Source organism: Typopeltis vanoorti, chromosome 8, assembly GCF_054136105.1.
Source record: "Typopeltis vanoorti isolate ZY-2024b chromosome 8, IOZ_Tvanoo_1.0, whole genome shotgun sequence".
NCBI lineage: Eukaryota > Metazoa > Arthropoda > Arachnida > Uropygi > Thelyphonidae > Typopeltis > Typopeltis vanoorti.
Genome location: NC_143556.1, coordinates 59,266,737 through 59,290,606, shown reverse-complemented (window position 1 = coordinate 59,290,606; position 23,870 = coordinate 59,266,737). Strand labels below are relative to the sequence as shown.

Genomic DNA, 23,870 nt, shown 5'->3' with positions numbered 1-23,870 from the left:
ACAATAAATCCCCGAATTTTAATAAATCCATAATATGAGCCACAAAATGTATTAAAAGGACCATTGGTTGACTATTACTGAATTAGAGCATGAGTATAAACTGCAGCGAGAGCCAGTCTTTTGAAAACTGCTCGCAAAGCAATTGAAGATATACTCAAAAAAAATTTTTTTTTTAATATAACGTTATTTTTCTATATAGCATTACAAAAAAAAAGCTCTTAGAAATAACATTATTTTAAATTGAATCATTTAAATACAACAATAATCGTAAAGAACAAAAACATCAATTGAAAAATATATCGCATCCTTAGCCTTCCTCGATGAGTCCTTGGCTCCGTGGAGGTCTCAGATAATAATAATAATAATAATAATAATAATAATAATAATAATAATAGTTTTATTACATATTATTATATTATTCAATTTATTCGTTACATTTTTTAAAAAAATTATTAATAGATATGAATACTAATTTTATTTACTTTGTATGCTCTGTCTTTAATTTAAATAGAATTTATGTGGTTATTATTTTTTTATACTGTCTGTCATGCTATAAAAATTAGATGGCGAATAAAAGTGAGAGTGGAAAGGAATGCATCACGTGCTTTGTGTAGCTCATATGCGGATAATTAACAATAAAAAATAATATAGTTTCTTAGAAGAAATATATGGCGAGCTACTGTATAATTAATAAGATACTATAGAAGTCAAAGAGTAAAAAAAATCTATATATAGTGTATTTTTCAAAGGGCAAAAATCCTTTCTATACACATCGCAAATCCGGAGTTAATATGAATAACACAGTTTTATTCATTTTTATGATGTGAATACTCTTTTATTGCAATGCACTTAAGTAGACTAATATTAACATCAAAGGACTGCATTTTACTTCCTTATAAAGATGAATATTATAATGTTATTAATTAACATTAAAAGATTGTACTTTAATTCATTTTAAACAAAATATAAATAAAAAATACATGATGTTTACTCATATACCCAAAGTTTGAAATTGAATTATTCTATAATGGTAACTATATATGTAAAGTTAATATAAATAATGTAATTATACTTTTTTAAAAAAATTACGCTGCTGTGTTTTTCGAAATTTTGATTTATGTAATCATATATGCAGGTTATTACTTTGTGTTTCTATATTTTTAATTCAACTGGGAGATCGACACCTTTCAAGAAAATGAGAAGGAACGCTCATCTTCAGCTGTTTCTTGCTGCAGTATGAAACGGCTGAAGATGTTTCTTGTTAAAGTAATTTATTATTAATTAAATTTTTCTTTTTCTACGACATGATTTTCATTCGCAATTTTAAAATTCTCATTAAGAATTAGACTTATTATTAGGCAATAAGAATTAAGAAAAAGAAATAAATAAGAATGTATTTTCTTTTTCCTTCTCTTCCTTGGAACGAAAGTTTATAAATATATTCCTGCCTGATATTAAATCTTTCGTCGCTAACTTGGTGATTAGTACTAAATAAATAAAAAAAATTTGATATTTCAACTTCATTTAATCTACGTTCCATAAGGTTCTGCAACTTCTGGAAATGCTACTGGCAAGATTTCCCTATTACAGAATTATACTGCGCCATATAAGACTTGATGAAGAATTCATCTTCTTCATCAAGTCTAATATGAATTCATTCATCTTTCCACAAATACTCCAGTAGATTGAAAATATGCCTGGATGCAAATTGACACCCCTGTTGCTTCCTCAAACCGTGAACTCAATTTTTTACAAGACATGTCCACACTGTTGTCTTATGTATGGTTCAATTTTAGAATTATCAGGTGTGTTTGATCAGCTGCGTTGTTAAGTAAACTTTAGAGTAATTTTATTCTTTCAGGTGCACTGAAAACAGCATGAAATGCAAATAATCGGAATATATGACCAGCATTCGATTTCCTACCTTCCTTGTATCGCTAAAGTCACTTTTTCGATTAGCACTGGAGACATGGAACTTCCTTAATGGGCTCTGATTCTCGTATATCCTTTTTTAAAAAGTTCTTTGCATGAAACAGCTGCTAATAAGTTATAATATTTCCGAATTCAAGGTTATGGTCAATCGTAGCGACAATAATCTCGTGTTTATTTTATTATATTTTTTTTTTTGCTCTCTCTCTCTTTCTATTTTTAGTTCCTCCGTCTGGCATTTTATCCCTTTTAAAAAAATCAAAAGCGGATGCATGGGAGCAGCTGACTTTAGCAAATGACCTTCTGACAGTAGCACCTGCTGGACACGCACTGACTCTTATGGGAGTGTAACATCGTTACCTTTCGTCATTTCCTTTGAACTTCCTGCAATGCTTTTCCTGCTTGGTTACTTTTAGCTGCTTTCCTGATCGTATGATTTATATAAACATGTAACATCCCCATTTATTTATTTTTTAATTTCTTTTAAGTAGTATGATTAATCAAAGATGATGTGCTGCTTGTATCTTCTTGCTTTACTATTAATGTCATAACGCATGAAGGTAATGAGTGCCGATAGTAATTCATATCATTGAGAACCTACACAGATGTCATCATTTCATAATGCTTAGGAACTGTTAGATGTGCAAGTGTGTGACTTAAAAACTTTAATCACTACCTCTAATAAATTCGAATAATATAAGATAATTTACCAGGAAAAATTTCCCTTTTCCTTTGTAATACTGATAGTATGCTCACTCATACCTGTACGACTAAAACAATTCAATATTTTTTCATTACTTTTTTTCCAGTCACTTCTTATATATTCCTTTGTCTTGTGTTACAATTGCTTGTCCGCGTAATGTTTGTCGTTATATACTCAGGACCGGCGTATAGTATTTTTCTTGTGTGTGCGATTAATGTTCGATGCCTTTCCAAAAAAGTTTTTTTTTTTAATAAAGTGTTCCTGTTCGTTTTATTCAAAAACGAACAGGAAATGAAAAACAAATGAAAACCGCTTTACAGTATAATGTTACCTACGGATTTGTCCTGCTTATACAAATTTTTCCAAGTTATATAAATTTTCAAAATAATATAAAATAGTAATATAAAGTTAAGAGATTTATTCAAATATTCTTTACATTAATTTTGCTAAAAGGGACTCGTCTGGCTTCATTTTAGCGAAATCCTGTCGCAGTACATCAATGTTGATAGACTGAGCAATCTTATTTTCTATTGAAATTAGTGCCAAACCATTTAGTTTTTCTTGACTCATGCTTGATCGCAAGTAGTTCTTTATTAATTGTAATTTAGAAAATGTTCTCTCTCCCTTAGCAACTGAAACGGGCAAAGTCAATAGTATTCTCAATGCATTCAGTGAATTTGCAAACAGTTCTTCAAGGTTGATGTTATAAATCCACTTCAAAACCATTTCTGGTGTACTATTTTCTTCAATTTTTCGAGATAATAATTTCAGCTCTATTTGCAGTTCTTCTGCTTCAATGCCCTTGTTTTCTTTGTCACGTAATGCTTTTCCTAATGAAAAGTACATTTTTCTTCCAATTGTTGTCTTCCATGTCATCACATTCTGCAATGTACCAAAATTCAAACGGCTCCAAAAAGCTACTAAATGAATCAAAACGCTCCTTCATTGAAGTAATTGCTGTTGTGAACAAAATGTCGAAAAATTTGGTTTTGAATTTCTGGTTCAAAGAATTTCTTTCTCTTTCGGATCCGATTATCTAACTCAGGACTAAAATCGTCTGTTAAATCCGCATCTATTGCGATGCATTTTGCTTGGGAAATATAATTCTCGAAGGAATCTTCAGAGTTATGGGAAATGAGAAATTCAGTTATCCTTTTCAACGCAGTTGTTGCTGATTTAACATTCATGCTTTGGTGATTGTAACAACTTGCTTGTACAATTGATTTCTGTAAGTACGTCGTACCAGATCATTAATCCACAAATGAATTCAAAACTGTCTATATACTTTGAAATAGGTTGTTTTCAATGTATCCTACATTAAAAACAACCAATACATGCTCTGGTTTTTCGATTCTCTATTTTGCCGAACATCCATCCATCATATTGTGTTTTATCAACGCGGCTCTATAGTCGACAGCACACGGAGGCTGTTTTTTTGTCCAGTATCCGAATTTTAATCGGATCGAATGCATGTGGTCCAGCACTTACACGGAATTCAACAATTAATCATAAGTTGATTTATGATACATCAAAAAATAAAGAAGAACTATTTTAGGTATATTTTCGTAAATTTTAATCAAAAATTACAGTGATATTATCGGGTCCAGGATACAATTTCAGAATTTATTTGTTCGTTTCCGGGAAGACCTGAAGGGGCCCGAACGGAAGACGACGTACATTCATAATTATATGTACCATTCTGTACCATTCGTTGTTTGTTTAAACTCTTATCTCATATTTTTTGACATCTTTTAGGCGCCTTTTCTTCTGCGGCACCTGTATTGCACACTTCGCACACGCCACCAGCCGGGCCTAATTATACTGTTCACGGACCTTGCTGACATTTTGTCGAGAATGAGCATTTTTTTACCTTCCATGCACTTTCTGATCCTCTCAAAAACCTTCTTTGGTTTAATAGCCTTAGTTGCTTCGGCTGTAATTCGAAATCCAACCCGTAGAATTCCAGTCCTAATTACTACGAAAGTAACACCTTCTATATTTCAAAGGACTTACCTCACGTAGCAGTTGAGAAATTAATCTTTGTACATATGATTCATACTTATACGTAAATTATGAATTTTTCTGTTCTTTATTTATATTTTTATTCATTTAATTTTTTATTGATCTGTTTTTCTTTTTCCTTTTTAATATCACCATCACATACACGAAAGGTTGTAAAATGCCTGAATGACAGTTGTAAACAAGTGGTTAAGGTGAAAGAAGCAATCTATTGACATGTGTCGTTTCTTGGAGGTTACAATCTTTGTTTGGGGAAGATTACAATCTTTGTTTTGTTCAATGGAACAAAAGTAGAATAAATTAGTAAATGGATCCTGGACAACAATTGCAGAATAAAGTGAAGAAATGATTCTGGTCAGCTGGACATTATCAGGGTGACTTTGTGAATCAGGATGAATTATGAAATAACTTTATGAGTTGGGGGGGGGGTTGTCAATTAATTAGGCTACCTTTTTACGAATTATATTAAACACTGTTAGGGAGGGTTTTGGAGTACCACTTCAAATACGTGAGGAATATATCAAAGCTTCATGTATTCGAAATTTATATACTGTTATTAGTGATACAAGTGAGAAGTAGTGTTGAGATGAAAAGGACTTTGCTGGAGGTTGAAGAAACTATGGGTGCAATATGTTTATATTAGGAAAACTTAGAATTGAATCAAGTTTGAAGATCCGGGAATAAGAAAAAGCAAGGGGTTGTTAAGCGAAATTATTCTTGCAAGAAATAAGAGAGGCCTGTGTTTTTGTAGTATTGAAGTTCACAAAGTACATTCCTTGCCTCATTGAAGAATCGTAAAAGGATATGAAATTAAGACATTAATTATGGATTATTTTTGAAAACCTTATTTGTTTTTCAGTAATGATGTACATCTGTTACTTAATGAATGCCGAACAGCATGAAAAACTTGTTAATTACTAAGTTCCCTTGGCTTACTAATCAGTGGGAAATATTAACTTTTTTTCTCTTTTATATTTCTAAATTAGATACTGTATTACCTATTTTTAATTATCAACAGACAGTATTAAGACAATAGGCAAGTATGAATTAAATAACAATCAGAATATCGGAAGTATAAGAATTGAACAGTTGTCCACCAAAAACGATATTTTCACTAAATCACAAAGTAATTGGTGAAAATTTTCCAATGATTTAGAAGCAGATGGGGGGGGGGAATTTTTAATACTGAAATTTTAACTGACAATAGTTTTTTTTCGGGGTGGGCAAGAACCGAGTACGGTTTACTCGGTTCTGAGTGGTAACTGAGGTGTAATTTTGTGAATTAAATAACAACGAAAAAAATATATTCGTTTCCCTCTAAAAAAGTAATTAGAAATTATATACTGATTTTTATAATCATTTTATATTATAAAACCTTAAATCATTCTCACTCTAGTCAAAATGAAGTATTCTAAAATTTTATGTTTTAAAACTACACAATCCTTTTACATTTTTAAAATGATTACGTAATTTTTAAGGGATAGGTTAATTAAATATTTTACATATTTAATTATATTATTATCATTTTATGTAAGTTAATTATGAAAAATAATTTCGCCTTGAGAGAAACTATTCCATGCCATTCTCAAAACCAAATACAGAGAGAGGATTGAGCGAAGGGTTTATCACCTATTTCTCTCTCTCTCTCTAAATAATAATAATATAAAAAACTGATTGTGGAAACACAGGTCCAAATACTCCAGCATACTGTTCCGAGCAAGAGAAACAAAGATTATTAGATAAATTAGGCATCGGGTGGTACATAATAGACATTTTAGGAATAATGAACTAAGATCAACAGTTTATTGGAAAATTAAAACTGAAAATGACTACCAGATACTCTATTCAGAAAGTAAGGAAAAAGATGAAAGAAAAGTGGCCTTTTAGTGGAAAGAGAAGTAAAAGGTTGCTGACCTGGACGCCTGGAAGTGATCGAATTATATTTTAGATTATGTTCATTATATATTAAATGAACCATCACACAAATTTATGCATCAATCAACGATAAGGATCGTGAAAAAAAAAATAAAAGAGATATTTATAAAGAACTACAGAAATTTAGAGAACAAATGTCGAAGCATTACGTGGTATGAATTCTTATGGGCGATATGGTGCCGTTGACAAAAGCGGTAAAGAAGAAATAAATAAAAACAAGGAAATGGAAATACGGATTTTCTGGCAGCGTTCGTGAAATAAATAATTTAGTGATAAGAGGAAGCTTATTTAAACATAAATAAATAAATAAAACAACCAGAACCTCTTGAAGAAGAAGGAAAAAAAAACAGATGACCACAGAGCAATCAATTGTAGTAGCTTTAAATGTCCAATCTTATATGTTAAGCAAAGATAAGGGATTATATGATCTGTCCATTACTTACTGATGGATAACATTAAAGTTGGCTAAGAATAAGAAAATTAAAAGTCAAAAAAGGGCAGGACGGGAATACGTTAAAAATGTAGGAAACAAAGACAAATTTGTTTTCCATTATGCTAATGAATCAACTTCAAATTTTGAAGAATTAGAAAGTACAAACTGGGGAAGGAGAAAATACAAAGACTGAAAATTCTAGGAGAGCTTATAATGAAGCAGCAAGAACTTATTTAAGTGCTAAGAAAAACAAAGAGAGAGCGAGAGAGAAAGAATAAAGAATAATTATCGAAGCGTAAAAGAATAATTATAATAATCATAAGGGATTATAATTATCATATAATCCCTTATGATAGAGAAAAAGCGTGAAAAATAAAGTGATGTTTGAAAATACTATTCCAGAAAACGTAAGAAAAATATCAAAGAAATTATGGAAAAAGTGAAGAGAAAAATAAGTTACAGTAGCGAACAAATTAACCCGAACACGCATATTTTAAAGAAAAAAAATTAATTTCGCAAGAAATTAATTTTTTTTTCTTTAAAATATGCTGTTCCTAAGAAGTATATTAATTCGCTTAGGCATGGATTCTACCAACGTAGAACACATTTTTCTTATTTCTGCATCTCGAAGGCATACTTTTATAACGGATTATATTAAATTATCCTTTGTATCAAAATTTAAACCAATTTTTTTCCCCCATTGGTTAATGTCAGGAGAGTTATCTGGCTACTGAGGCAATTGGATATTGTGATTTTTGAGGAACCCTTTCACTTTCATTAAAGTGTGGCATGGAGCAAGATCCTATTGGAAAGATGAGTTCTTTGTCTTTCTGGATCTCTGGGACCACTCTTTTCTCCAATATTTTTATGTATTGGTCACTTTTCATCATACCGTCAACAGGCACAAGTGATCCTGGACCGTCATGTGTAAAACAACCACAGAACATCTTTTCAGCTGGGTGTTCAGGAACTTGTTGAAGGTGGGCTGGTGAAGTCTTCTCAGCCACTGATTTGCGAACATGGGATACTCGCTCTCCTTGGACAAAGAAATGGCCTTCATCTGAGAATAGCGAACTAAAACCGAAAGTTTTAGTTCGTTATTTTGTTAAGTTCAAAGTTAAAATTAAGTTGAAAAAACCAAACCAAAAACTTGACGAAAATACAGCTTGGTTCGGATTAATTTGTTCCCTATTTTAGTTTAAAGATCAGCAAAAATTAATGCTGACCATTAAAGATAAACTATATGGCAGTTTATTTAGGGGCAAGGTTGCGAAATTGTTTGAATTAACAATTTTTGAAGTGGAAAACAGATACTAAAGGAAGAAAAGCAAGAAAATGTGACCCAGGAGGAAACGAGAGTGCCATTTACTGAAAAAGCCTGGATTATCGAAAGGTGAAGACATAGCATGTTGAAGTAAACAATATAATTAACATAAGAATTAGTTTATGGACAAACACGTTATAAATGTGGATTTAAATATTGAATTGAAACCAATATCTAAAATAAAACATAATAATAATGACCGTAAATAGAGAGGGCGAAGAATGGAAAAGCGCGTACTAGTTCTAATATAACATTATAAATGGTTGAGACAAAGCAAGAAATCATTGCTAATCAATTACAAATTGATCGTTTTAATAAACTATCGATGAGTGGAACGATAGCTAGACAACGGAATGAAGTGCAAAAACATTTGATGCCTACTGGAATCCGTCTACTGTTACCTGTGAAGATTTTTGGTAGAATTTCGATAAATAAAATAAAAAAAGAAATGAAAAAAAAAAACATTAAAAAGTCAGCAAATTAAGTGCAGTACACTGCATTCTTATTTTAAGAAAAGGAATACAACTGAACGGGGTCTAGAACTTCCTTATACATAAATTTTATAGATTTTACCAGAGGGAGTGTTAATGGAGAGATATTATAAATAATTACTTGAAAGCATGGAAATGCTGATAAATATGGGATAAAATGATGCACGAAGAAAGTAAAAGCAGCATTATTTCTTGGTAATTGTTGAGTAACGGCAGCATTATTTCGTAGTAATGCTTTAGAATGGTTGAGATAAGAACAGTGTGAGACACAGTTGAGTAATGTGTGGGTTAATTTTCAACATATTGATTAGATTATGAAAAAGGTTATATGTATAGAGAGGGGAGTGGGGAGAGAAGATGGAATTTCTTATCACAGTTGGAAGACAATGGTTGTAAACCTATAGTATAATAGTAGCGCTATTGGAATGAGAAGATTTTTTAAAATGTATTTTCTTGTATTTAAAATTAATTTTTTATGGTCCAGAAACCCTGCTCTGGAGACAAGGCACTGAACCCCCCCCCCTACTCACACACCCGTTACTTCAGGATTCCAATAAGTATGGAGGTCGTCTGACGACCGCTGATGAAAATTAGCTACTACCTCAATCACACAAAATAATGCCGGATTCGAACTCACAGCTTCCCGATTGGATAGGAACACGTTAACTCACGGCCAACCAGACCGACATGATGACATCAGAGGCGTAGCAAGGGAGGGGGCGGAGGGGGAGGTCCGCCTCGGGCGACAGTTTGAACTTTTGCAGTTAATTCTAAAATACTCTCGAGAACTCATTTCCAAAGATTATGATACTACTGCGAATTTTCCTCACAATTGCCGTACCTGTTGCTAGTAGTGAGAGAAGTTTTTCTAAATAAAATTGATTAAGAATTACCTACATTACTATATGAAATAGATTTCGCCAATGTCATCGACGATTTTGTTAACAGAAAAGCAAGAAAATAACATTTTAGAATGTTGAAATTAAATTTTTACTTCAAAAATACACATGATGTTTTATTTCCCTATACGTCGTTTTGACTTTTTGTAGTATTTTTGGTGTGTATTGAGAGGGGCGGCAAAATCAGGGTCCGCCCCGAGCGGCAAAAGCTCTAGCTACACCACTGGATGACATACTCATGAAATCTGCAAATGATACATAGTTATAAAATTGAAAAAGATTTTGAAATACAAGCTAAATTACAAACATCACATAAGGCAGCGGAAAGAAAATCGGATTTAAACAAGAATAAAACAAAATCTCTTAAACTGAACAACAAATGTCAAACAGAAATTAAGATTGACTAATGTGCAAAGGAAGGTAAAACTTTCACATATCCCAGAACTAATGCTGGCACTTGAAGAGAAGAAATAATAAGGATATATCCCAACGATTGATAAAAGCCAATACTCTTTTTAGAAGATTGAATATGTGTAAATTAAAACCAAACAAGGATCTTCACGATCCTCAATGTGAAGAAGGTATTGTTATTTCGTGGTTCATTAGCTTTAGATAACAAACATGCAGGAAACCAAATCAAATTCCTTTCTTACTTTATTAATTTTTTCCTCTTCTACCTTTTACGGTGTCGAGGTTGTTCTTAAACTTTGCAACGGCAATCGTACTCTGAAGTAACGTGGTTAGTTCTATGTCTGTAAATGCGTGTGTTCAAGGGATCGATTTGCCTGTTCTGAAGGTGGACGAAAATCCCGAGTCTCCAGGTGAAAAACCCCCCTATCTCCGTATGAGACCGGCTAACTCACCTTTAGTCATAAGAGACCCGATAAAGGTTGCTCACGTTCACTAACGGGAAACGAACCCAGGTCTTTCCAACCAAAGGGCTTCGTCTATATCGACTGAGGCTATGGAGGCTCTCAAATCAAATTCCAATAGGAATAATTTGCAATAACTATTTCAAAATCTGGACTCAAATTTGTAACACACGCACACACACACACACACACACACACACACACACACACACACACACACACACACACACACACACACACACACACACACACACACACACACACACACACACACACACACCAAGTTTTACTAGTTATAAAGAGGAGCGCGCATACTAGTTAAACGTGCAATAAAGAGACTTGAAAAAATATATAGCAGAAATAATTACTTTGGACTCAAATTATTGATCCAAGGCTCAAAATACCAGCAGTCAGTGAAACATCTGTTCGTCACGTTGTAGCTACAAGCTATAGAGTTGTTTTTTTCTGATCTACTGAGTTTAGGCTTCGCTATCTATTTGTCATGGGCATTTTTATGATGCAAGTGTGTATACATATTCTTACAGTGCTAAATTTTTTACAATAGCAAATCAATCAATCAATCATGTACATCTGGTGTGAGTCAATGGATGTCTTTGTGAAAAGAAAAAAAATATATATTGGTAGGCCGAATCAGCGAACACACACATACACATACAAGAAAACACAAACAAGAAACCACTACTTATGTATATCATTTAGCAACTTTATTAGCAAAGATGTCAGCAACTAAGTTGAATTAGAAACTTTCAAGAAGTTTGGACAAATTATTATTGTTGTTGTTTAATTAACTTATTTTATTTATTTATTTATTTATCGCATAAAATTCGTCGAGAAATATACAGTACAGTAATTGGTAGGTGAGGTTCAATACTGTCAAATCAAGTGCTGCCATCTAGTGAAACTAACAAAATAATGGAAGCTTTACATTGTTTTTAAAAATCAGTGTTTAAGATGGAACTGTATTTATAACTATTTCTGAAGGTTTTGCTATCACGGAAGTTATCAGAAAATAATTTCTACGTTAATGAAGTGGTTACATCTATTATACTATGACAGCAACGGAGAGGAGCTTGATCAGACATGTACAGTCTGGACCAATTAAAAAAATACATACTGTATATTATAATTTTAAAATACTAAAAATATTAAAAAATTGATAACAGAAGTTTATTTTTTTAAAGTATTTTGAGAAATATTGAGTAAAATGAAATACACCTTCTTGTTTTAATTATAATCGAATTTTAAGTAATTTTCTTAAAAAAAACATTTTTTTTTTTTTACTTTTTATTCCCGTATATATAGAGAGAGTAGGCGAGGCCGTTTTTAGCCCTATCTAACTTTTGGAGACTGAGTGGACAGGTCAATCTCCACTGGTACCCAATCAGAGATAGCTGGCCCAAGGCTCTCACTAATTAAGCGGCACACAGTGAAGAGAGACGGCTTAACAAGTGCCGCCATCTCGTGGTCCCTAACACACGTATTTAATATCTGAAATAATGTGGGTTCTACGGTCGATTTTCTTGAGTTTACGGGACAAAAAATTTCCGGGAGGAAAAACCCGCTTGCTCGTGACAGAGATCGACTAACTCGGGAACTGGTCGAAAAAAGGCTTAGAAAATTTTTTCTAGTCGCCGACTAGAACTCGAAATCAAGTCTTCCTTCATGCGGCCAAGCGCCGTGGTATGCAAACGCCATATCCACTGAGCTACATATTTTTATTAACAACAAAGCATCTATGTATAGTCTGGATAGGAATAAATATATATATACATCTATTTACAATTATATATTACATTTTGTACATAGTATGCTTCTTTTCATTGGCATTTTTTTTTGGACATTTCTTTATAGTTTCTTTTTCGCATTGTATCTATTATCTGTGTTTACAATCTTTTTTTACATGATAATCTGCTCAGTGCCTTGCGTTTCCTAAAGTCCTTATAATTATTTTATATATCATATATCATTAAAATGTGGTCAAGCTCTTCCATTATATAGATTGTCATTGACATTTTTGAAACATAAAACTAAATTACAACCTCCACTGAGCTACACAGGCTCTTGTAATTTTCTGAGAAGCCATTATGTAAAAGCCCGTGTGGTGGCCGGGATAAGAATAGCTCCATGCAGCCCATGCATGTCGTACGAGACGACTAAAATGGGCACCCAGGGAGAGTAATGGATGGCAGTGTTGTAGCCAATGAAGTTCTAACTGAGGCTCGGCTATTGCTGGTACCCTCATGCCATGATCAGAGCTCATAGCTCAATGACACCATATCCTTACATTATCCTCTACAGATAACGGGGAATATAAAAAGCAATCTTGTTTCGCTCATCTAGCCAAAAAAAAAAAAAAAATGTAATGAATATTTTAGGTTATTTCCTACAAACCAAAATGTAGGAAGTGTTAATTTATTTTCACGATATTGATAGTAACACAGAAATGATAAGAATATAATTAATATTTATTAACTTATTTGCTGATCTTGCGCTGGTATTATATCCAGCATTTTCAGAGCACAAAAACAGTTCGTCACAGGACGCGAAACAACAACAATTTGGTATAACAGTGAGATTAGTTTAAAAAATTGTAACGGACAACACAAGGAACTAAAGTCCTAATCTGGCGCCATCTATGATGAAAAAGAGGAAAAAAGTATTAATTCGATCTTAAAACGACTGACTCCCAGACTGTTGGTAAATTTATACAGCCATACGTGTTTAGGTTTGAAGTATATTTTAAAGTTTCTGTTGGTTCCAAAAACAATCTTTCTGACTTGTGACTTCTCTGTAGTACTTTTGTTTTCTTCCAATTGATCCTGTGTGAAATGATATCCAAGGCATGACTAGACTTGTCATAATGATAATGCTGGATGTATTTTGTATGTTCACCAAGGCAGATGTCAACAATTCTTCCTGTCTGCCCATAGTAAGTCGGGGCACTTCATAAACTCCTGGATGTGATAAAGAAGAGAGTTTGTCCGTAGGTGAAGGGATGGGAGTCGCCAATTTGACATATGGCACGTAGTTGGTGTTTGTTAAGCACTCTAGATATATTTTTTCAGATGTACCCTGAATGAATTGGAAGTAACAGTTTTGCTGTAGTCTTGCGTGGTAGGCAATGGAGGGGATTGCTGGGGAGCATTTAGTATTTTTTCTATCCTATGGGGATTATAGTCACTGCCTAAGAAGGTTTGACGTAAGTGAACGATTTCAGTAGTAAAGCATTGTCAATGATAGTTAAATGAATAATTCTAGCTCTGTGAGTAAGTGTTTTTAGGATACCATACTGTTGAACTGGATGATGGGGTGATTGTTTGTGCAAATATCTCCATGTATGTGTGAGTTTTCTATAAACAGAAAAGGACAGGGAGTCATCTGGAAGCCGCGTGATTAGTGTATGACGAAGGGCAGACAGTCATTGATTCCATGTTTCATTGTGAAACAGATTTTAGGGTATTGACTATTTAAAAGTACTAAAAATAATGTATCTAATTTAAACACATAATCAACATAGCGTAGCCAAACCACTGGTTTCAGATTAGCAGTATTCATAGATAACTTTTCCATATTTGCCATATGCTGTTCTATATGTGGAAAAATCTCTTTTTTTCTAACATAGATGGCGCCTAATTAGGACTTTAGTTCATTGTGTTGTCCGTTGCAATTTTTCAAACAAGTCCCACTGTTATACAGATTTATTGTTGTTGCGCGCGCTGACAAACTGTTTTTGTGCCCTGAAGATTTTGGATATAATACCAGCAAAATATATATATCCCATATATATATATTCCATTATATATATATATATTATATAATTATATATTATAATTATATAATATATATATATAATTATCAGCTATATTTACTCGGTATGTAGATATGTTCATAAAACATCAGAAAGAATTGGCGATACCAAACGCAATTTAGCTTTTCTCTTTACGAGAAAATCATCTTTAGAAAACCAATCAGCGGCATCCTTAGACTACATGTCATGGAACTACATTCAAGAGCTAAGCACACGTCGGGCTTCAAGATCTCAGAACATTAATAAATGTAAGCTAATTAGGGAATTTAATTCGCTCAAATCAGCACAAGAATGATCAGGGCCGCATTTATACTCATGGAGGCCCGAGGGGCAACATCATTATGAGGCCCTCAAAAATAAGCATTTGTTTAGTTGATTGAAAATAAAAGTCAACATTTCCATAATATCTCATTTTAATAACACAATACAACATTGATATACATATATTTGCATTTTTAAAAAAGTATAAAAATAAATCAGTTCAAATCAAATTTAAATAAAAAAAATTAATAACTAAAAGTTTTTTTTTCTGGCTTCGGTTTTAGCAGATATATCTATAATATCATCATAATTGAATTCAATTATGATGACATTGTATTCAATTATGAATACTGATTCAATGCATAATAACGACAGGTCACTAGTTTTATGTTGGTGCAAGTTGCTTCTTTAATTTTTTATTCGTTTGAACACTGAAAATGAGCTTTCAGCACTTGCATTTGAAATAGGCATCGTCACAAATATTTTTCAAATTGTTTCTAGGTTCGGAAAAGTAGACCTTAACCCATCGTTTATAAATTTGTACATATTTTTAATTGAAGAATTTTCTTCCTTTATCATTATTAAAAATTGCTTAACTTCATCAGTAAATTTTTCTGGATCAATATCAGTCCCAAAGTTTGTAAAATTTTATCAATACTAGTCTTGTACTTGTCTTGGTCTATATCTTCCTTCAAAAAAATATCAAACATATCTAATATGTCGAAATAGCTTTTTGTTCTTTCATTAATTTCCAAAACTGGCTTATCGCAAATGACATTAAAATTGTTCACAGCGAAATTTTCTTTCCCATGTAATATAATCTCATTGTTAGATTGTGAAACTTCGTCACTCATTTTTTTTCGTTTTTTAACTCTTTCCTTTTCATCTTTAAATTTTGTCTCATCTATTAATAAATTCGCTTCTTCATTTACAGCAGCAAAACTATTTCTTATATCTAAAATAGATATATTAATCTATATAAAATCTTATATCTAAAAACAAATCCATATCGGGATCTTGTAGAGATTTACTAGTAGCATTTATTCGTTGAAAATTTTGTCCCACATAACTGTTAAAATTGCTGTTTCTGGTTTGTCAAAATGTTCAGCCAATGATGAGCTCTCCAGTTTAGAATAGGTTTTTCATGAGGAGAAATGGATAGTTCAAGTAATGCGTCTTTAATTTGTTTATATCCACGTTTCAAAGCCAATATGGCGTCAACTCTTGCGGACCACCTCGTTTCACTTAGTCTTTTAACTGTTAAAGATTTTTTTTCTAAATGTTTAAGGAGTATACCCCATCTTCTTGTTGAAGATGAAAAGTAATTATATACGTTTTGAATAAAACAAAAATATTGCACTGCTTCCGGACAAGATTCCGCGGCATAGTTGCCAATTAAATTTAAGGAATGACTAGAGCACGGTATATAATGTGCAGAGGGACTACGTTTTTTCAGCTTGTAAACCTGTATAGATACCTTTCATATTGGCAGCGTTATCATATCTTTTCCCTCTGCACATTTTTATATCCAAAGATAATTCTTCTAATTTTTTTAATACTACCTCTTCTAAATATAAGGAATTATGTTGTGTAATTCTGATAAACCCGATAAATGTTTCTCTAATGTCAGAATTTACGGCAACATACCTAAATATCATAGCTAGTTGGTCATTATGGGCAATGTCTGGCGTTGAATCGAGTATTATTGAAAAATAAGCAGCTTTCTTAATTTCTGATATTAATATTTATCTTGTTTGTTTAGCTATTAACGCTATGAATTCATCACAAGTATGGTAAGAAAGATAATTTGATCTGCCAGAACCACAGTTGGCGTACATTTTCATGTGAAGTTTTAAAAAATCATCAAATTCACTTAAATAATGTAAACAAGATAAATAATTTTCACAAGAATCAGAAAAAATATCATTTGTATTTCCTCGAAATGCTAGCCCTAGTTTACTCGGTAACTTAATGGTACCTATTATTCTTTTAAAAACCTCTCTCTCTCTCCAGTAATTTTCTTCAGATTGTATTTGTTTGATCAATTCGACTATTTACAGAACTTGATTTTCTTTTGCGATATATGCGCATCGCTTGTATATGCTCAGTAGAATGCTCGTGATCATATAAGGTTCGTGTTATATTTCCCCCAGTCATTAAAACCCTTCATTAAGCTATTATTTGACTTAGAAAACAATTTACAAACAAAGTAGTAAATTGCTTTGCTGGTTTCTGAAAAAATTAGCCACTCTTGTTTCTCCTTTTTCTATTCCCCTTTTTACAGTACAAATGTGATATATTTACATTTCTGACATATATTCTATTGCGTTCTGTGTATTCTTTTTTTTTTTTTTAATTTTTCGATTTTACCAACATTCTGGGGCATATTTATTAAAATATGTTCCATAAACTGTTCATTAATAGTAAGTGGCCACACTGCTATATCGGTAAGATAAGAGATAGTTTGCTTGCTGGTAAGTACAGACTACGATTGAAAATTTTCTTCAGAATCCTCTTGATTTGTTTCATTTACTCCTTTCTCTCCTTCTATGTTTTCTACATCATTTTGTTGTTCTTCATTTTCACTTTTATCACCTCCTGATAATGAAAGTTGGTCGAATGGTAGAGCCTCTGCTACTAATGATGCACAAAACGTTAAGTAAGTTTGAGCGCTGTTAGTAGTTGGAAGGGGTTCAATCGTTCGATGCTGTCGGCACTCTCCCTCGATGAGTCTTTGCCCTTGAGGTGTCACATAATAATAATAAAATTCTGAGAACTGTGAAGTACAACTTCAGTTCTACGAAATTCTTCATTTTCAGAACGCAAGAAAGACAAAATTGCCCCCTTTTGACTATTTAGCTGTTTTACATTTTCTCTAAATTGTTTTCTTTTACTAGCTTCGGATTCAAATTTTCTTGGCATCATTATGTGCATTAATCTATCAAAAGCGAAATAAATATTTATTAAATCCAAAATAAACATATAAATAAAATAAACAATTACATTAAAAGCATAAAAAACACAAAAATAGTAGTATCATGATTTTGTTAAAATAAACGAGTAACAGTAAAATAAGAATAATAATTAATTGAATAATATATTCTTACCGACTGCGACAACTATTTTAACCATATAATTAGTTATATACACTTGTATACAGTATACTGCTTTACAAGTACTAGCCAAATAACGGTAGCAAACTATCAGTTTAATTACCGTTTTTTGGAATTTCCTTTACTGTTCTACAATATTGACCCTTTTTGGTGCACAATTTATTTATTGTGTCTTTTCCCAAAAATATAAACGAATTTAACATGTATACAATAAATATTAATATTAAAAAAATCTTGGTAATATTAAACTAGCAACCTTGAAGTCATTTTATATAAATAAATGACTAACTTATATCGATGGATTATAAATAATTATGAAACTTCTACGATACTACTTTATATTTAAAATTAAATTTTCTAAATAGGTTAAATCTTTTAATGTAATTCTAAATATATATATTATTTACACTTTTAAATATTCCATGTAATTGAATCATAATTAATTTAAAGAAAGATGTAATTAAAATCTTTCTGTGAAAGATTTCCATTACAGTGTTGATTATTGATTTTGAGAACGTGATTTTGTTTGACAAGCTTGGTTGACAAGCATCATAGTTGCTACAAAAATTCTGAATACCAAAAAAATATTAAAAGGTATGGTAATAATTCAGTATAAGGATAAAAGTTTTTTTTTTTAAAAAAAAAGAATTTAAATGCAATCAAATTAAGCTTGCTAAACAAGGTAAAAATTTGAACTTCATGAACTGCAAAGTTCAGATATTCTCACTAAAAATAAAAATTTTGAATTTACGGTAATAAAAATTATAGCAAAAATCATCATATTTATGGAGTTGAAAAAAAATCAAAGATTTATTCAACTCCATCTTTGATTTTTTTAAGTTGCAGTAATAAGCATAATAATTCCAGCTTTAGTTAAAACGTAGAGGCAATCAATAGTAACGATAACTTGCTATGCTCGCTAACATTCACTTTTTTACTCGATATTTTACCCTAAAATGACTAGAATCTTGATGCACAAAAAAAATGAACTGAAAAATCAATTTAATTTATAAATAATAATTAACTTGAAATTCAAATGCTCTATTTATGTGATATAGAAACTGTTCTTATCAAACTAATTAATACAAATAGCAGCAGCACACAAAAAACTTCTGTTATCTCTGGAACATTTCAAAATGATCCCATAAACTTTCTTTAACTCAAAAACTTATTTACTCTGTTTACAATTTCCACTTATTAAACTTCTAGTATATTTGCAAAGAGGTTAGCTAACTCTCTATTAAGTTACTTTTAAAAACTGTATGTCAACGTCAAATATGCCAATGGATTCTCTTAATAACACTTCTTGTGACTTCTAAATCTTAATTGTCCAACTAAAACACATTATAAGAGGAATTGTACAAAGGTATATAACTGACAAAAGCTCTGTATCGCACATTCAGTCAAAGGTCTTGTACAAAAAGTTCCAAGGTAATTCTCTCATCTCAGATCTTGAGCTTCCTTTAGGAAATCTGGCTTCAGAAATATCTCATCAGGAAAATAGCGGACTGTGAACTGCGCCCTGCAGTACTCATATATAGCTCCGGCAAAAAGTTATTCTCCCGCGGCGAAAGAAAAACTTCTGAGCCAAGGTGCTTCGGGTAATTTGTCTTGCCTTTTCTCCTCTGCTTGGGCTTGCCAAAAATGCCTGAACGACTGCCTCCTTTTTCTGGCACCTCCACTAACTCGAATTGCTGCCAACTGTCAACTAGGATTCCACTCTAGCCTGGAAGCTTTTCTCTGGCGATTGGAACATCTCCTTTCGGCAACTCGAAGCCTTCTCTTAGGACTGGAACCAGAAGCTCCTCTCTGGTAACGTCTGGAAATGGGAAGCCCTCTCTAGCGACTTCTGGATCAGGGAAGCCGTATATGCTTGGCTCTCTCCCCTTTTATTATGCCTTCTCTGAAACCTTGCACGAAGTTTGTAACCCCCCCCCCCCGAAGAATTCGGCATGATCCTTTCAGCTTAAGTTTCAAGTTCTGCTCGCTCTTTGTTCTTTTCTGTGCCTTCTTTTGATTGTAAGTTGCCGACCATCGAAAGTTGTTTGAACCTTTCTGACTGACTTCGGAGGTGTTTACATGCAGAGCTTGTAAGCATTTCTCATACACACAAAATTTAATAAACAACCTTTCAAATGCCGCCATGTAGACCGCCACGAGAATAGTGATCAGAGCTTATACCATCTTTACCATGAGTTGCCTTGGTTTTGCACTACGTACAGGATCAGCTAGATTTGCAGCACGTGCAGGCGCAAACTTGACTGACTTGTATATATATACAGGGTGTTCGGGATAAATTTGACAGTTTCGTAAGGAAAAAGAAAATCTTCTTTGTATCTATTAAATTTAATGAATTGACAAAAAAACATTACAGGCAGAGTTAATTACAATACTATCAACAAGATTTACTCAAAATAACCACCATTAGCATCGATCACAGCTTCAATTCTGCTTCGGAACCTCGAACAAGCTGATGCTACAGTCTCCCTGGGAAGGGCCGCAAAAACTGTTTTAATTTTATCCATTAACTGGGCTTTCGTATTACTGGAAGTGCGATTGGTGTCTTTTTCAACTGCGCCCCATACAAAATAATCCATGGGGTTAAGGTCTGGGGAGTTTGGAGGCCAAACATTTGGACTGGTGAAGTCGTAGAAATTTTCAGACAACCATTTTTGACTTTTCCCAGAGGTGTGGCAAGGGGCCGAATCCTGCTGCCATACATACGGCCTACCATTGGCTACCCTTGTTATCCAGAGCTTGACTACAGTTAGCAACTCCACGAACAAAGCCCGAATTCCAATGCCAGGGTTCTTCAACACCTGTTCCTGCAGATTTGCGAGGAATTCTGCTGTACGAACGCAATCAGATCGTCTGCTAGGGATCTTTCTTCTTGCTACATCCTCGTAGTCACCATTGCAAGTCTCTAGTTCATGCCTGATTGTTTTTACTGTATTCAGGGAGCATTGGGCAGCAGTCGTAATATCCTTATGTTGATGGCGGGCACGAATCATCATGATACAAGTTATTCTCTTCCATGATTCAGGTGGGTTCCAGCTATCCATCCTTTCTGACATCTTGTATATGAATGAAGAAGGGTCCAAACTTTTAAATGAAGAGAAGTGTGTGTTAATACATGTAACTTACGGAAAAATATAATTAATTATAAATATGTCAAATTTATCCCGAACACCCTGTATATATATATATATATAGAAAGTTCTTTATCTTGGGTATATTATATGTTAAAGATACCAAGTTATTTTAAATATAAACCTTGGTTTATTTACTCCATTTCCCAAGTAAGCAAACAGACAAGTTAGTCAAGTTTGCGGCTGCATGTGTTGCAAGTCTAGCTGATCCTGTACGTAGTGCAAGACTAAGGCAACTCATGGTAAAGGTGGTATAAGCTCTGATCACTATTCTTAATGTTTACCTTTAATGCAAAGCACATCTCCTGGAGGAGATGTATGATGCTATGGGTAGTAGCCCCTTGCCCTTTAACATAGCATCATACATCTCCTCCAGGAGATGTGCTTTGCATTAAAGGTAAATATTAAGAATAGTGATCAGAGCTTATACCACCTTTACCACGAGTTGCGTTGGCCTTGCACTATGTACAGGATCAGCTAGACTTGCAACATTTGCAGGCGCAAACTTGGCTGACTTGTCTGTTGTTTGCTTACTTGGAAAATGGAGTAAACAAACCAAAGTGTATATTTAAAATAACTTGGTATCTTTAACATACTATATATATATATATATATATATATATATATTATATCAGTTTTATTATTAACTCAAGTTGTAGAAATTTTAAAATATAATTACACTGACTAGAAACATATATATTATATGTATATAAATTAAGTGCAGCTTAGTAGTTTTGAATTGCTCTTATTTTCGATGTAATGATAATGATATCATTGCAGTGTTTCTCCCATAAACTTGTCTGGGTAAACTTATCCCTCTATAGAATTGTCTTGCACATAATAATAATAATCTTTATTTACACTTTACGTGATTTGTAAAGTGTAAATAATTTTTTAATACTTAATTTGTTAATATTAATATTTGTAAATATTTACACTTGATTTTGCGTAAGTCTCTCCTTTTCAAAAGTGAAAAATCAACGACCGTTTTTGAAGCACCCCTGGGGGGTCAACAGTTAAAACAGGTCAGCTGAGGCCTCATCCATCTACTCTACTACTATGCACTCTATCTTTATTTCCTCTCCTACTATCTGCTGAATCTCAGCCTATCTTACTCTACAGGTCAATGATGAGATACATTGAACTCACAAAATATATATATGTATTATGTTGGACAATATCTATTAGAGACTCTGTCTGAAACGACTGGCCCCAGCTACCATGATTTGGTATTTTGGGCAATAAATAATTTGTGAGTTTAACAAATCTTCATCATCGGCCTGTAGAGTAAGATAGGCTGAGAGTCAGCAGATAGTAGGAGAGGAAATAAAGATAGAGTGCATAGTAGTAGTAGAGTAGGTGAAAGAGGCCTCAGTTGACCTGTTTTAGCTGTTTTCCCCCCAGGGGCACTTCTAAAACGGTCGTTGATTTTTCACTTTAGAAAAAAAAAAGGAAATATCCTAAAAAGGAAACATGTAACAAAAACAAAAACATGAAGTACAGAGAAACTAAAACAATAGAAAGGATTGGAAACCAAAGTAGAAAGGTGGGGGGAAGGGTCTGGCCTGAGTGATGTGGCTCACAAGGAGCTGCACCGCCTCGCTGTAAGCCTTCGCTGATCAGGTTCTCAGGCCCTCCCCCACCTGTGGGAACGAGAGAACAGTATAGCTGTGGATGGGAAACCATGGGATGGTTATTGTGACTGTCGCTTGTTATGGGCAGTCATAATTCTTTTAGCCACCTCACTTCCCTTGGCCATGTCTAATTTGGAGAGAGCTATGAAGAACGCCGATGCTGCCTCCTCGTCTATGTCCATGGCTACCTCTATTTGCTCAGGGGTGATTTGGCTGTCTTCAAGAAATAAGTCACCCCATTTTGCACTAACTACGTTGGGACCATATTTCCCAGTGAGGAGGAGCTCAGGTTCCCCTATTCTCACTATCGCCTCTTGAAATTTTTCTGCCACCCCAGGGATACCTTTAACTAGATGCTTTAGAGTCTCCCCTGCTTTTGCATGAGGAGTCTCTAATTCTTCTGTTTCTGCTGTTTTTTTTTATTTTTTTCATCTCCTTTTCCTCTGGACTGAGGGGGCTTTTGAAGGGGGCACTGTTTGCGGCCATGCTTTCTGTTTTATTTATTTTTTCTTCTGCAGTTGTTTTAGCAGCATGTTTTTTGGTTGTTATATCTTTGCTGCTTGTTTCTGCAGTCTTGATAATGGCGGCATTTTTTTTCTTGTGGCTTTCCTTTGTGGTGGTATGGCTTTCTGCTGCGACCTTAAAGTTTGGAGAATCTTCCATTTTTACATTTTTAGTATTAACTGGCGGTGTTACTGTGATGGCACCTCCCATCCTTTCTGCAAGGTTTCTTGACGGGCAGGTGTCCACCATGTGGTCTGTGGCACCACATTTCAGGCAGGCTGCCTCACACATATCCTGGTTGTGGCCTGCTTTGAGGCAGTTCTTGCACTTCACTCGAGGGCGGTCCGCCCCAAGATGATTGAAGGCGCCACACCTGAAGCATTGCCTCTTTACGCCAGGGTAATTTACCATTACCCTAGCGGATCCGATGACGAAGTTTGGAACAGCTGTTTTCATCTCGAGCGAGATGTGTACTTCGCCCGACTTCCATTGAGGGTTGTCTGCATCGTTCAGGAGTTGTATGTTGCGTACCAAGCCCCATTTTTCGAACACTTCATGAATGACTTTTTCGTCACTTTGTATGTACTCCAAGGGGAATCTGGGGATTTTAAGCATTTTGATACTGCTCCCCACCATAAATGGAACAATTTTCTTTCCATTACATTAAAAGCCTTCGAGTAATTTGTCTCTAGTCTCGGCGCTCCTTGCTACGACTTGGTATCTGCCATTACCAAAGGGAGTGAATCCAAAAATCTGGTCCGCACCAAAGCTCTCA

At 33.6% G+C, this 23,870-nt stretch overlaps 1 protein-coding gene across 1 annotated transcript in view; it reads right to left on the bottom strand.

Annotated features, from left to right (window-relative positions):
- Nucleotides 1–23,551, bottom strand: part of LOC150104025 (hemicentin-1-like) — a 427,367-nt gene extending 403,816 nt beyond the window's left edge. Inside the window, exon 1 of the mRNA XM_090396384.1 lies at nt 23,041–23,551. Within this exon, the coding sequence (XP_090252510.1) occupies nt 23,041–23,551 (511 nt within the window). The remainder of the gene's footprint in view (nt 1–23,040) is intronic.
- Between the last annotated feature and the right edge of the window lie 319 nt (nt 23,552–23,870).